Source organism: Setaria italica, chromosome III, assembly GCF_000263155.2.
Source record: "Setaria italica strain Yugu1 chromosome III, Setaria_italica_v2.0, whole genome shotgun sequence".
Lineage (NCBI taxonomy): Eukaryota > Viridiplantae > Streptophyta > Magnoliopsida > Poales > Poaceae > Setaria > Setaria italica.
The window spans coordinates 46,460,043-46,475,958 of record NC_028452.1 but is presented as its reverse complement, the minus strand read 5'-3'; the positions used below and the strand labels follow the sequence as shown (position 1 = coordinate 46,475,958).

At 42.1% G+C, this 15,916-nt stretch overlaps 2 protein-coding genes and 1 long non-coding RNA gene across 4 annotated transcripts in view; all 3 read left to right on the top strand.

Moving 5' to 3' along the window:
* LOC101783087 (AFG1-like ATPase) overlaps positions 1-1,911 on the top strand; it is a 5,469-nt gene extending 3,558 nt beyond the window's left edge. For both annotated transcript variants that reach the window (XM_014804976.2, XM_022825408.1), the window contains 8 exons: positions 1-60; positions 169-261; positions 354-410; positions 502-630; positions 704-794; positions 885-973; positions 1,197-1,387; positions 1,504-1,911. The exon at positions 1-60 ends at the window's left edge or, in 1 of these variants, runs on beyond it. In XM_014804976.2, the coding sequence (XP_014660462.1) occupies positions 1-60; positions 169-261; positions 354-410; positions 502-630; positions 704-794; positions 885-973; positions 1,197-1,387; positions 1,504-1,618 (825 nt within the window). In that variant the 3' untranslated portion in view covers positions 1,619-1,911. The remainder of the gene's footprint in view (positions 61-168; positions 262-353; positions 411-501; positions 631-703; positions 795-884; positions 974-1,196; positions 1,388-1,503) is intronic.
* Positions 1,912-5,603: 3,692 nt separating this feature from the next.
* LOC101782803 lies at positions 5,604-7,427 on the top strand. The gene is made up of 3 exons (XR_001163568.2): positions 5,604-5,846; positions 6,559-6,977; positions 7,081-7,427. It is a non-coding gene; the product is annotated as an uncharacterized LOC101782803 (long non-coding RNA).
* A 2,453-nt stretch (positions 7,428-9,880) lies between these two features.
* On the top strand, positions 9,881-11,648 carry LOC101769601 (transcription termination factor MTERF15, mitochondrial). The gene has a single exon (XM_012844377.2). The coding sequence runs from the start codon at positions 9,979-9,981 to the stop codon at positions 10,960-10,962; it is 984 nt and encodes a 327-aa protein (XP_012699831.1). The 5' UTR covers positions 9,881-9,978; the 3' UTR covers positions 10,963-11,648.
* The last annotated feature ends 4,268 nt before the right edge of the window (positions 11,649-15,916 follow it).

Below are 15,916 nucleotides of genomic sequence, written 5' to 3'. Positions count from 1 at the left end.
GATGTTGCTGATGCTATGATTCTAAACCGGCTGTTCAGCCAATTGTTCAGTAAAGGCGTTGTACGTGGCTACCATTTTCTTCCACTTTCTGGAGTGGCTAAAATTCTTAGGTTATCTATACAATACATCAACTTTTGACATGGATTTATTTGCATCTCTTGTGCTCAGATTCTTGTTTCGACTTCTAACCGCGCTCCAGATAAGCTTTATGAAGGTGGCTTACAGCGGGATCTTTTCTTGCCTTTCATTGACACCTTGAAAGTGAGTTGTTTTGGATTTATTTATTTCTCTGGGCTATCAGTAGAAGTTCAATATGCTAGTATGGTTTTGTTTACTTTTATGGACCATTGTAGGAAAGGTGCATTGCGCATCCCATTGGATCTGCAGTGGACTATCGTCAGTTGGGTTCTGTATGTGACCAATTTCTGCTAGCTAGTAGTGTCAATTTGGTTTCTTCTGCCCATTTCCTTTTTTCACATCTTTGAACTGATGTCTGAGCAGGCTGAGCAAGGTTTCTATTTTGTTGGCAAACATTATAGTACGCTTCTGAAACAGAAGCTCCAATCTTTAATTGGAGATGAGGAACCCAGCCCACAAACTGTTGAAATAATTATGGGAAGGAAATTACAAGTCTGGTAGAAGTACCCAAAAGCTGCTCTTTAGAACACATTTTTGTTATTACTACTTAACCATGACTTTGCAGGTTCCCCTGGGAGCAAATGGTTGTGCATATTTTCCATTTGAAGATCTTTGTGACAGACCTTTAGGTGCAGCAGATTATTTTGGACTCTTCAGTAAGTATATTGCTGCAATGTAATTTCTAGTATTTGGATTCTGAAATTTACTCGACATAACCTTGCTGATACCCAATCATTGCTGTGCAGAAAAATTTCACACCCTGGCACTCGATGGTGTTCCAAAGTTTGGATCTAGTAACAGAACAACAGCTTATCGGTTTGTCACACTGGTTGATGTATAATCCTTGTTACATTCCACTTATTATGTTCAAATTCATCCATAAAACTCAGCATTTAATCCGATTATATGCAGTGGTCCGTCATAGTTAGAAGTTATACTCAAATGTAAACAACAGAAATGCATTTCCCCTCAATCTGAATTCTGAAAAAACTCCGGTGATAGATTTTGCGCACTGCAGCCTACGTTTTGCTTATCTCCAAATAATGATGATTTCTCAGGTTATGTATGAGAACAAAGCAAGGCTGTTGTGTACAGCAGAGGCTGGGCCAATAGAACTGTTTGAGAATATCGTGACTGTTGCTGAAGCACACAAGGTTTCACCAAGGTCATCACGCTCACAGAAAAGCGATGATCCCGACCTATGTGTGGATAACGAGCTTGGATTTGCCAAGGATCGTACTATTAGCAGGTAACCGGAAATGGGTGCATTTTTAAGTTTCCTGCAGGCTGCAGATTTCATATTAGTGCTCTGCCTGCCATGTCAATACAACTGATGCTGTCTGTTATGCTTCTGTGCTTTTGCAGGTTGACAGAGATCAATAGTAGAGAATACTTGGAGGGCTTCGAAGCTAGGTTGCTTCAACAGCAGCAGCAACCATTGCAAGGCGTAGATAATGGTGCTGATGTTGTACTAGCATAAGTGGCAACATCACTCTTTGCCTCATTTGAAATGATCTTGTATTCGCCCCACTTGGCTTACATAGGCAACAGAAAAGCTCTGCTTTTCCAACAGTGAAGCATGTAAATGTGCAATAAGCTGCATAAGTATTTTTTCGAACGGGTGGGTGACCCATAAAATGTTACTCAATCTTTACTAAGTTTCTTTAAGAAAATTGTATTGTAGCACATGTTATTCAAACCTCCCGAGAGGCCAAGCTCAAAACGAGATGGCCTTGGAAAGTATGTTCCAGAGAGCCTCATGGTTTTCTCACAGTTTGCTGTTGTCTTTACATCTTAGAGGACCACTACTTTGATGGACATTGCAACTCTTTAGATGCAAGAAGTCACAACAATTGCATGATATTGTTTGGTCGCTACTAGAGAGTTTCTTCCTCCAACGCTTGGAAAATCAAACCGGAGGGATGCAAGCAGAAGATAGCTTAAGTGGGAGATGGTACAAAAACATTTTGACCACTGATGCTTGTTGTAGCTACCTCCTCTTCCTAGGGAATGGGGTTTATGCATTTTTCATTCACGCCTTCAAGCATTTTCTCCTGAACAACTCTCTTCACGCCTGAAATTTCAGTAAGACTGGAGAGGAGCACTGAAATATCGGACCTGTAAAGCAGCAACATAACCATAAATAAAAAATGTGTATAATCAGAAAGTGGAGTAGCCTTCATGGAAAAAAAAACCTGGAATTCATTAAGCTCCACATCACTGAGAGCAACATCCTTGTCACTATCACATAAAACGAATATCTGCTTTAACGCTCTCACACAGCGAGGCTTCAGAGTTCAGAGATTGTGCCTCTGGGCATAGTAAAAGACCTTGGGACCTGCAGGAAAAACAATATATGTGATTCTAATCGCTGCAGAAGGACTGCATGATGGGCGCCATAAACTGCTCAAGGCTAACTTGCTGCTCGTCCCTCAGGTCCAGTTTGCACCCCCACGACAATTACTGGAGTCTTCCACTGCATCACAAATTAAGCAATACAGGTCATAATGGGCAGGCCGAGAAAATAATCCATAGTAAGCGATCTAAACCTACACCACACCACGAACCCCACCATAATGTGCAAGGCAGCATTACCTGGAGCCGCCGGAGCTCGGGGAGCCAGAACGCACTGAGCTGTTCCTGTGTAAATCCCCTTGGCGCAGCACTTCGAGCGATTGGAAAGGGGTAGGAGGTAGGAGGTAGGAGGTGGAGCCCCAGCGCGTGATTGACGAGAGACCAAGAAAGGGCGGACGGACCTTGCTGGCAAGTTCGAGAATCGGATGGGGCTCTGGAGGTGCGCCGACGGGTACGAGGGTGCCGCCGATGGGGAAATGGAGATGGCGGCGCATCCGGCCACCACCTCTATGGATCTATCCTCACCGCAGATGCCACGAGCCCCGCCCTGAGGATCCCGCCAGGACCCTCGAGCGCCGGCGGCGCCGGCTGAGCCGAACGCGTCGGGCGCGCCGTGGCGCCGCAGAGCAGGCCGATGCGGGACGTAGCGATGAAAACGGACCGAAACGGGCGGGAAAACCCCATTTCTATTTCCGTTTCTATATTTTTTGGTGGAAACGGGATCGGGTTCGGAAAATGCGGGTTGGGAAACGGAACCGGAATATGCGGAACAAATACGGTCAGAAATTCAACGGAAACGGTCGGAAGCCAGGAACTTAAGCCGGAATACCGCACATCTTTATACTCACAAGTTACAAATCACAATCACATGAACACAATTAACAATCCAAGTTTATCGTTGGCACTTTCCAGAAGGGGCAAATGAGCTATCTAAATATGGAGCGATTAGTCATTAGTGTCTGAGACAGTGATATCTGTAGTTATCTTATTCATGGGTATGTTGAGATATCTGTTGTTAGATTTAATGGCCTCAAATCTATCAAATTCCTAGCCACTGGATGAAATTATACGCTTGCCTCCTTTTTTTTTGTCCACCTGCACTGCCTCTCTTTATCACGGCGCTACCTCTCCTCAGTCCGCTCCTCGCAAGCAACTCGCCACCGGCATCCATGGCATCAACACTACCTGTCGGCGAGCTCATCCACCACATGTTCTTCCACGGTGGCGGGCGGCGATTGTGGCTTGGAACGCGAGCGTCGGGCATCGGGCGGTGGTGGGAGGTGCCGGGTGCGGGCACGAAGGCGAAGGTGAAGGTGAAGGCGCGGGCGGAGGTGGGAGGCGGAGGCACACGGGCGCAGGCGCGGAGGCGGAGGCGTGGGTGGAGGCGGCGTCGGTGAGACCGTGAGAGCCAAAGAGACTGAGAGAGAGGATGAGGGATAGGCTAGGGTTAGCCGGTTAGGGTTGCATACATGGGTTTCGATGGGCTGAGTTGGGCTGAAATAAAAATACGGAATAATTCCGAAAAAATACGGAAAAATTCCAATCGAATACGGAATTCCAAAAATAAAAATACGGAACAATTCCGAAAAAATATGGAAAAATTCCGATCGAATACAGAATTCCAAAAATATGGCTGGAAAAATACTTTCCCGTTTCTGTTTCCATCCTGATAACCTCCGTCCCGAGTTCCGTTTACGAATTTTTTCGAAAAAATGGAAACGGGCAGGTCAAATGTGAAAAAACAGGCGGTTCGGAACAGAAAAATTTCCGTCCATTTTCAACGCTAGCGAGAGGGGATGGAGCGGAGGAATGGCCCCACTTTGGCGTGAGGTAACTCGTTTGGAGGCAGGACTACCTGTCACATTGAATATTTAAATACTAATTAAGAGTATTAAATATAGGTTAATTATAAAATCAATTGCATAAATGAAGGCTAATTCGCGACACGAATCTATTAAGTCTAATTAGTCAATGATTTGACGTGATGCTACAATAATATATGTGCTAATCATGGATTAATTAGGCTTAATGGATTCGTCTCGCGAATTAGACACGGCTTATGCAATTAGTTTTATAATTAATTTATGTTTAGTCATTTTAATTAGCATCTAAAAGTTAGTGCACGCATCTAAACGTAAAAATTAGTGCACGCATCTAAACGTAAAAAAAGGATCGGTGGTCTACGGGGCATCCAAAGATAAAAAGGATCGGTGGTCCACGGGGTTCAAGGACCGAGACTCTCAGATGATGGGGGCAGGCGAGATGGGGTGCGGGGGCGGGCGATAAAAACGGGGTGCGGGGGTATGAAAAAAATATGACGACATTTTTTCTCCCTTTTAGCTTTTTTTAGCTATACAGACAATAAACATGGTTTTAACAGGCTTCTTCTAGCCCAAATAATGTACAATCATTATTGGGGTATATACTTAGGTGTGTAGATAACGAAAGCCTGATTTAAGAAATTTCCAAAAAGAATATATAATCTTGTTTAAAAAAAAAAGAATATGCACACGCTACATGCCCATCCTATTTCAGAGGTTTTGCCGGACCGTCATCCTCCCTCGACCGTCGCCAATATTCGATTTCTCTCCTGATTGGGGTGCGTGTATTCTGATATTCCTCCCTGTCTCAGTTCCTTGTCCGGGCTTGTTCTTTGTTACAGCTCTGATTTGATTCTTCTTGCCTTTCTTTTCGTTTCTCTATTATTAATGGGTTGGATTACAGAAGGTGGCTTTACGGGGTGTTTGGATACGAGGTGTTAAACTTTAACAGTGTCACATCGGATGTTCGGATGCTAATTAGAAGAACTAAACATGAGCTAATTATAAAACTAATTGCAGAACCCTGTGCTAATTCGCGAGACGAATCTATTAAGCCTAATTAATCCATCATTAGCAATTGGTTACTGTAGCACCACATTGTCAAATCATGAACTAATTAGGCTTAATAGATTCGTCTCGTGAATTACACTCCATCTGTGCAATTAGTTTTGTAATTAGCCTATGTTTAATACTCCTAATTAGCATCCAAACATCCGATGTGACAGGTGTTAAACTTTAACACATGGTTGCCAAACAGGCTCTTAGTACAGAGTTGGCTGGAGGCCCCGTCCCCGTCCCCGTCCCTCCCCCATCCATTGTCTCCTGCTCTCCCCCTCTGGTGGAGTGCCTGGTCGCTGGCGGACGGCACCATCTGAGGCAGCTGCTAAGCGCCACGTCCGGTCGGCGTTGTGGCGCCGGGTCGTCTACTTCTATCCCGTGGTGGATCGTCGCGACCTGCGTGGCGCTGTCGGGTCCTCGGGCGGGGATAGCCTAGCCATCAGCCGCCGTTCTTGCACCGGAGTTCCTGCTCAGGTGAGATGGGGGCGGCTGTTCTTTAGCTCAAATCCGGATCGTTCCTTTAGGGATCGCTCGTGAATTACTCTGCAGCCCCGCAAGCATTTGGAGCATCAATTTTCTCAAATATTTCCCTTTCTGGTGCCTTTTTCGTTACGGGCTAGTAACGAGCTGTAACTCGGTTTCTTGTTCCTCGATCTGTAGGCTGTAGCAAGTTTTAATTTTTCGGACACCCAGCAATGATGCACTCCCGTAATCCTGGAGCTGTAACTTTAGCTCGCCGTGAAAGAATTTACTAATCTCCAGACCTTGCTTTGGTGATTGCGGATTAAAATAATTTCATCTGAGCCATGAAATTTGTAGCCCATCGATGGAGCTGTAGTAATTCTGGTCAATTTGATACGAATTCCTAGTTCTCCTCGGCAAACTTTAATTACTCCTTTTCTGGTATTTCTTGAACTTGTTATTAATTGCAGCTAAATATGTGGTGTCTGCATTTCTTTTCACTACTGAGCAGCCTTTCCATGTCATTTTCCTGATTATCTTTTATGATGGTAGATTCCATGTCACATGCTCCCACCCCATTTATTTAACTTATTTGCTTACTTTTGATGTTTGCTTGTTTATCCCACATGATTGACACTTGTTTCGTCACATGGTCGGTAATATGCTACTCTTAGGAGTACCCTGTGTGTTATTTTAATAGATTCTTGGTCTGCTGCATTTGTAGGTTCCATAACTTCCGTGTGGTGTTTGTCTATAATAAAGGGGAAAAAATAAAAACATATTGGAAGATGAGATCAGTAGTTCGGTCGCTGCGGCAGCTCCGCCGTTTCATCTGGCGCCATGCAGAGAGCCACCCATCAACAACCAGATTGATCAGGCAGCAGAATGCTTTGATCATGTTTGCAAGTCCAGGTGTGGATCTAGTGAGGTCCATGTTCTCCACTGCAGCGGCTGATTCGATCAGAGGTCAATTTCTCATTTCTCTTTATATGTGGTGCCTTCTATGTTCTCTTTGGGGCCATTTGAATCAACTTAATTACATGCATTATTAAACAATTGATGGATATTGGAAGAGGTGGTCCGATGGTGGAATATGAGAGGAGAATAGCATCAGGAGAGCTTGTAGATGGCGATAGCTTTCAGGTATAAAATTGCTCTGGTCCTTGGCCAAAAGGCTCATTTCTTGGATAGTTGCCTTCAACGCCTTGGTAAAAAGGTTTTCCCACCTTTTTAATGGTTCATACAGGTTGACACAATTCAACAATTATAAAGGCTCTACGAGGAGTTGATTGAGAATGAAGAAGGCTGCCAGCTGGATAGCTTGCTACTTGCTTGTGACACTGAACAACTATGAACCACGCATGGATCACACACTGACAGAACTAGACTAGGCTAGTTTCTAGAAAGGTTGGGACGCGCAACCGTTCATCAAGCCCCGTCATACCTTCTCTGTGGTGGTAGTAGGACACTTGCTGATACTTCTCACTCCCTATTGCTTGCTGATACTTGTTTGCAGTATGTATATGCGTGTATGAACTAATGTGGTGATACTTGTTTCTCGATCAGGAACTAATGTTTTGTGTTGAGTGCATAGTGTTGTGCGAATGCATGCAGGTCCTACACCTGGTTTCTGACATACACCATTGACAGCGTATCCGTTGGTTAGTGACACAGTGGCTGTGTTGTATAGCCAAACCCGTACGGACAGAAATCTTTACACATTAATATAGCTGAAAATGGCTGGCTCTGTTTCCATATGTATATTAATGCATTACTGATCATCAGGTCTTCAACCTGTTCCGTAAACACAATTGACAACAATGAACCAATGATGAACAAGGAACACAAATCACGAACAAGCAGGTCCACGTTGTATGAATGAATCCTTTCACCAAATTAACATATTTTTCTATATTATTCTATCACACATCATACGGTCCAAAACCTGTTCTGTAACACTTGATGACAATGCACGACAATAATGATGATATATAGGTATGTGCACAGCTTATCAGCAGACGTGCCTCTCATGCACCAATAACACATCTTTGAAAGTGTGTATACACAAACTTTTATGCTAGCTCATCGATCTGTTAAAGAGGTCCTAGGGATGTTTGGTTCCACGAATTCCCTATCACACCGAGATGTGATATTTAGATACTAATTAGAAGTATTAAATATAGACTAATTATAAAATAAATTGCACAGATGGAGGCTAATTCGCGAGATGAATCTATTAAGTCTAATTAATTCATGATTAGCACATATTTACGGATCATCATCAAATCATGGACGTAGAATGGAAGTCTACATGCATGTTTTGTAGCTATGGTGCAATTATTAAAGAGGTCCTATTAAAGATGGTGAAGGAAGCCTACATGTATATTTACTGAGCCATTTGAAATTACTGCATGTATATAAAGAAAAAAAAGAAGCTACCACAATAAACAAGTCAATATCTTGAGTAAATTCCTGGTAGGACATTAAAACTTATAACCATTCCTTATGTACCATTCAAAATTAGAGCATCCCTACAATGATTCTAATTTTTGATCCCCTGTGTGCCATTGCCGTTATTTTGTCGTGAAAAATCACCAACGCCGTCGTGCACTGGTTGAGAAGAAGACTCGTTCCCTTTTCCCATTGCCTTCCCTTCCGATGGAGTTCCTCCTCGCTGGATTCCGCGTCGTGCCCTGACGGTGCCGAGCAGAGCAGTTGGTGTCCTATCTTCTCCAATTGGATACCGTCTATTTTCATTTTCCTTTCCTCATCTAATTAGTTAATTTTAATATGAACATTTATGTACACAGTTATTATTGGATTCTTTTTATATTATGATTGATCAAAGTAATGTTATTATGTTTGATTCGCTGAGGAAACCAAAGGACGAGTACCAAGATATTCAAGACATGCTTAACTTGTAATAATTCTATATCTTTATCTCCATACAAAAGTTTGTTTCCTAAATTTTCACCTAACACTGTATCATATTCATTATTTTAATTCGCAGCGTATGGAAATGATTCCATAAGTATCACCGTGGTGATTTCAAAGAAAACTTACATTCGGTACAACTTTTCCTGTATGCATGAAGTTTGCACATTTTGTATATTCTCTAACACGAATATTTCATAACTTATTTTTTTCCACTAAAGTGCTTGAGACAAAAATAAGGAAATAATTTATGTGGATACTACATCTGTGAGCACATACATCATTTCGTGAGGGACAAGGTGACCATATAACTGTACGTAAAATAAACCTATTAATTATTAATCATTTTCTAGCTATTCACATCTCCAAATTACATATGTGGCAGATTCACGAAGAACTCTGGGAGAAGGAAAGTTTTTTGGCAATCCAAGAAGCACTCATAGGATTTTATTGGACGAGGTGATAAATCTCAAATAAGAATTTTAATACGATGGATATTCAATAGCCAAACCGAGCAACACCACGACGAGAGGATCCTAAGAATTACGAGGACAAATTATTATATATAGTAATTGTATTAATATTAGTTTGATGTGTATAATATACTAAGAATTGTATATATAGTAGTTAAAATTAATATTATGCATATATTATCATGAAATATATATATGACATGCATACAATACGAGAGTATACGTGTAAGTAGCGTACGCTAAGAATGTATGCGTATAAATGTATATATGTAAGTGAAGCAACAATTAGTATTAATATGGAAAAAAAATCAGGGTAAAAAGGAAAAAGTCTTACCAACCGGGATCAAAGGAACCACGTGCATGCTACGCATGTATGACGGCCCCTTTAGTCCCGTTGGTAATACCAACCGGGATTAAAAGAGATTTTTAGTTCTGGATGAATGACTCGTGATTAAGAGAATTTTTTTGTCTCGAAAGATTAATTCTTATTGAATTTTCGAGACACATGAGTCTAGGACCCATGTCCGTTTTTCCACTAGTGAAAGTTTTGGTCGTATCACCAATTCACTTCTCGTAGCATTTGCTTTGAAAAGGTTAAACTGCGGTTTAGGAGTTAAAACGTCCGGCAAAAGTTTGTTTACGTAACTTGGAGCACCGACAGGTGGGGCCAGAGGCACCACTTCGCCGAACCGGACTGGGGATTTCTCTCCCTTGCCGTCGCCGCCACCGCCGCCAGCATGGCTCTCGCTCTCCGGCTCCTCCGCCACCGCCATCTCCTTCGCCTCCTCCCCCGCGCTACCATGCTATCCACCTCCGCCCCGCCTCCCGACCGCCGTGATCTCCTTCGCATCGAGCGAATCCTTCACAACCCTGGCGCCGCCGCCCAAACCGCGCAGCCCCAAGAGCACCAACGAGCCACCGCCGCCGCCAGACTGCGGAACCTCCTCCACAGAACTGGCGGACTCACCGATGCGGAGTCCACCTCCCTCCTCTGCCGCCTCCGGGCCCCAATTAGCCACCACCGCCTGGGCCGCCTCCTAGAGGAACTCGCCGGCCTCCGCCTCACGGGGGCCGAAATCAAGGCCGCCCTGGCGTCCGACCCTGAGGGGCTCCTCTCAATGGACCCCGGCGAGCCGTCCCGCCTCCTCGAGTTCCTGCGCGACATCCGGTGCCGGAAGGCGGTCAAAGAGCAGGTCCTCGCCCACGGCGCGCTCCGCGCCACCGTCGCCGCCCGGCGGCGGGTGGAGCTCCTGCACGCGCGCGGGCTGACCCGTCCCGACGCCCTTCGGGTGCTCGCCGCCGAGCCGCGGGTGATGCTGTATTCAATTGAGGATGTGGAGAGGAAGGTGGAGTTCTTGGTCAGCACAATGGGATTCGAGGTTCGGTGGCTGGTTCAGTACCCAGAGTTCCTGGGGGTGAACCTCGACAACTGGATCATCCCGCGGCACAATGTGGTGGAGCACTTGAAATCAGTTGGCGGGCTCGGGGACCCTGTTGAGATGAAGCACTATGTGAGGTTCAGTCGCAGAAGGTTCTACAACATGTTTGTCAAGCCGTACCCAGAATGTGAGAGGATATTTGGGGGACTAGTCAGGGAGAAGGAGGAAATGGTGAGGCGGCGGCACCCGACAGGGTTCTGGAAGCTGTTTACACCGGCAAAGCATGAGAAAACTCAGGAGGAAGTGATGAACATGAAACTTCTTGTGGGGTCACTTCGTTAGGTATATGTTATGGTCATGAGTGTGACAAGCGCTCGACTGCAGAACACATCATGCCTCAACATAGTTGTGACTGAACCAAGAGCTGGTTGAGAGATTCTTGGTCAAGGGGACTTGTCAAGGTGACAGGAGCGCGGGAGGTATTGAGAAAGCATACATGTTCAATTAAGATTACTCTTCACCAACAAAAAAAAATGGCTGTTGTGAATGGACATGAACACAATTGGATATTCTCAAATATGTCTTGGTGGTGCATTCCACCACAGTTCACAAGATAAAATCCTTTCTTAAAGGTGTGTTTTTGTTATAATGGCTCACCATCGTGCTGATCAGAGCAAAGAGAATAACAAATTGAGGAAAGCTGGCAGCTGGTGCAAGGATTATCTCAAGGTATCAACAAATGGATAGTCCAGTGGAAGCTCGTTGCTTTTTTTAAAAGATTTATGATCATCTGAACATTCTGCTGAGGTGATGTGTATGCTAACTTAGTACACCAAAGTTTTCTTGTGTATGCATTGGGGTCATTTGTTAGTTTACAGACATTTCACTGGTTTCGATTTTTCATTGTTATGTATTTACCTTTCATATGTGTTCAACATTAGTATGAGTTATGGGCTATGAGTGTACGGCTTTAAAGAATATTGTTTTCTTCCATTGATAAATATTGTTGCTTTAGTTTTTGGAGATTATTCTTTCATTCATCTTCTTCCAATGCACTGCTGGTGTGTTGGATTGTGTTTCACAAGATATATATGGAGTAATATGTATGGAATTATGAGTAACTAACAAGGATACGTACATTACTGATACATCTTATACTGTTAAATTATACTATGAAATTTGATCTTTGCTGATTGCATATGCTGATGCATCTGGAAGAAGAAAAGGCCAGCAATTGGTATTTGATGGGTATTTGTCATGCAACTTGGGATCTCTTTAGATATTATTGAGGATGATGGATTTAGAAAATGTTTGTGTTCCTTCTTCTTCTAACTTTACTAGTGCATTTTGTTCTTTCGTGATACGTAATAGAGTTTAAGAGTTTATTGTTTAGTCCACCTAATGTTTCCACACATCCAAACTCTTTCTGTATTATGCTATTGTGTTCATTGGAAGTGTTAGTTTTATATTAGCCATTTCCAAATGGGTGATGTATGCTAAGACAATAGAGATGAGATTTTCAGTGCTTTTGAATTGTACCAAATTGTATTGCACATGCCTCATTAATTATGTGAACTAGAAAATGAGACATATATCAGTGACCAAGTATTTCACTTTTTTCCAACAATAATAAGCAATAATTGTTTGGTACTTTTGTTTACCTTGATATCATTTCAGTTTGCATGTGGAAATTAACCTTTCTTTTGAGTTAATACATGATAAGATGTTTAATTAGGTACTTATTAAATTTAAGATGTCAACAGGTCTTTTCTATTTTTAATGTCCTACTGTCGTGGAGATTTTGATGTAAGTACAGTGTACTGTTTTGGATAAGACATTAGCTTGTTTCAAATGAGTTGGCGAAAATTAGTTGGTACAGGGACTAACGTTACTGGTTTCAGCCCACATTGCTGGCTTCAGGATAAGGGAAACTAGTGGTTGTTAACCAACTGAAATATAAGTCGAAGAACAACAGAGATTCCAGCATTTCTACCATGCCATAAACCAACAAACTGTGGTACATAGTGCACCTCCCATCTTCTCCTTCCGTCTAAATGCCTGTCAGTGGCTCAGTGCACCTTTAAACCTCCTAATTTTTTTTCTATTTTTATTTAAAAATATTTCTTTTTTCATTTCTCTACGAATACTAGTTGTAAATGTCCAGTCTTCAGTCTAACCATTCCTCTTTGGATATATGCGTGTTCTTGGATCTCCCTTTTTCCTTGATGTTTTGCCATGTTACATGGTTACATGGTTAGAAAAAAAAGGTATCGACTTCCTGCTAGCAAGTAGAAAGAACCATATAGTCACTGAAGTTTGGCCCACTAAAAATAGATACCTTTAAATGTTGTTTGTCTTTTTCTTGTTTATTCTTCCCTGTAACTTCTCTAGAAAGGCAAGAGCTCCCTTCTAACAGCCATAAGCATGTGATGTGATATTGGCGTGGCATTTTATTGCCCAAGTTGAAAATGCCTACTTACTTCATTTGCGAGAAAATTGCTCTTGCGCTTCAAAAGTAAGCAGAAGATTGGACTTTGGACAGATGGTATACACATCATGATCCACTAACTCTCTTTCGATGATGAGCTGCTATAAAAGAGCAGACTTGCCTTTAGAATCATCAGACTATGAGACAAGTTAGAGAAGTGGTTGTATATGCAAAAGAAAGGTGTTTGGGGATGAAGATAATACCTCCACTGTGCATAGCCATGGTGGTTTTGGCCTTAGGCTCTCTGTTTCATGTATCAAGCACTGAACCAGTGCATGGTAATCCTCTTCAGCTGTATTCTGTTCATAACAATTTTGACTTACTGTTCATTGGTTATGTGTGGATGTGTTTACCATGCAATAGGCCTAAGAATGCTGCGGGGAATAAAAGCAACTCCAACCTCAGGTACAACTCAGGTGATTATCTCACTTTATGTTTGAACTTGACAACCTTCTGTGCAGATTTTCTCCCAATGTAGTAAAAATGCCAGTTGCTAACTAGGTATGCCACTGGGAGGTAGTAGGCACCAGATTGGAACAGACCACAAAGACATACAAAAACCACATCCATTTTCATTCTGTTATCTCTGAAGAGCACCACTGACTTGAAATCCTTGAAACATTCAGACTATAAATATTGACAAGACAGAATTCGTCCATGCTAGACGTACGGATTTGTGCTCAATGACTACCCCTCTTCTGGTGCAAACAACTGCCATTCATCGTACCCCAGGGGCTCCAGATGAAAGGAAGAGCAGATAACCCAGAGCCACTTCCCGATGTGAACTGTAGCTTTCTCTGGACTTTTTGGCATTCACAAGCATCTGAGAGCCTGACTGATGATCAGACAAGTGCCATGATTGTAGTTGCGTGCGCGGGACAAAAATTATCCGCTATTTTTCATAGCTGGAGCAAAAGTAGCAGTTTGATGAACAAATAATGTAAGGAAATGCATATTTCTTCTTTTATCCATGATGCCATGGTTAAGTTTGTAAGGCCCAATCCTTTTGCCAATTCGATGCTTTCAGTCTAGGATAATGGCATGTATTATGGTAACAGTCCTTGCTTCAAAACTTGTTGCATGAGCATTTACTTCCTGTTCCCACAAGATGAAAATCGACAGTGATATTTGAAAATCAACCTCTTATACTCTTTTAAACATACTGTAATCCTGGTCACAGTAACATCTTAGGCCCCATTTGGAATGGTGGAATAAATTATAAATCCTAAAGAAATTGCAATGTTTCAACTGATATTTTTTTCAAATAGACTGTATTCCGTGCCGGGGTATTGCTATCTGACTTGTAGACAATTGTGCTCATTTTGGACCGGGGTATTACTTACGTGAGACTTGTCGTCGACATATGCTGTGTGCTGTGGTATAATCTCACCCAGACCCAGCCGCTTTAACTTGAGAAACACCAGTTGGTTCCAGGATTCGCCTGATGGTGAATTTGGTGATATAGCAATTTGTAAGTTGTAACGGGGTCTTTCTTACATCATGTATGAAGATCTAAATTTGTGTCGGTACAATCAAAAAAAATGCAAATTCTGTCAGTTTTGTTTGGAGGATCCTACAGCACTCTGTGGTGCTCACTGTTGAAATGTTCGTAACTGAGGTGACAGGCAGCGGCAGAGAATTTCTGAGAGTGCTATCTTGATCCATGGGCTAGGCACTCGTATGCTAAGACCTAACCATCGCCGGTGTTCATGCTAATTTTTGTGACAAAATTACGTTTTAGGGATGCTCGAAAAGTATAATAGAGTCAGGTAGATTGTACTTCCTCTATCGACAAACATTAGTATTTTAAGACAATGATATTGTTTTCCAATATGCTATGTTGATTAATAATATCTATAAAAGTAAATGATGCCAAATAGAAAGATTTACATATTGTGATAGTTGGTTTTATGATTAATTTAGCAAATCATTTTTATGTTTCAGCCTTTATTTTTTTATTGACAATTAAATTTAAATATTTGTTATTAGAACAAACTAGAAACGCTTACATTTGTGAACGAAGAGAGTATGTGCTGCAATAAAGAGAGGAAAATTCCTACGTAATAACGTATTGACATTTCAAGAGATATGGATGTAGTACGAGCACCCCAGCGAATTACACATTACTTTTTTTTAATTATTACTAGATCTCTACATGTGTGGAGCAGGTCGAGGTTCGGGAGCGTAATGTTACCGAGTGATCATACCAAGCCTTTGGTAAAGCCAATATTATATCGTACACTAGACCATGAAGCCAGACACTTGTCGATTGCCACGCACTTCCAACTAACCATATATCCATACAATGTTTTTTTCGAGTACAAGATAGTGCTTCATCGCCTCCCAAGCCATGTCTTTTTGGTAAGTATTTATTTAACATGAAAAAAGTTATTCGGTGCATAATGTGAAAACTCTCAGGCCCCGTTTGGGTCCCTTCATTTTGAAGGAATTGGAATCTATTTAATGGGGTAGGCTAATTTATGTTGGAATGTGGCATTCCACAACTTTCCAAAGTTTAGATATAAGCCTATCTTAAATTCATGGGGTGGGAGATGGAAATTGATTCTATAGATTATGGTTATTAGAATGGAATTCAATTCTTATAGCACGCTCTTAGACTCGCTTCTCTATAGTAGAAGTGCAGCATATAAGTATCTCTCCCATATCACCAACTATAATATACAACTATATTCCACATACAATTATATTAGCTTAATTAATTTGTGTCTAAATTATGATTATTAGGATGGAATTCAATTCCAATGATCCAATCTACCGGCATAGATAAATTGCGCAGCGCGAGTGGTT

What these genes read in the sequence shown, in the direction of transcription:
- LOC101769601 (XM_012844377.2), top strand. Translation starts at nt 9,979, where the DNA reads ATGGCTCTCGCTCTCCGGCTCCTCCGCCACCGCCATCTCCTTCGCCTC.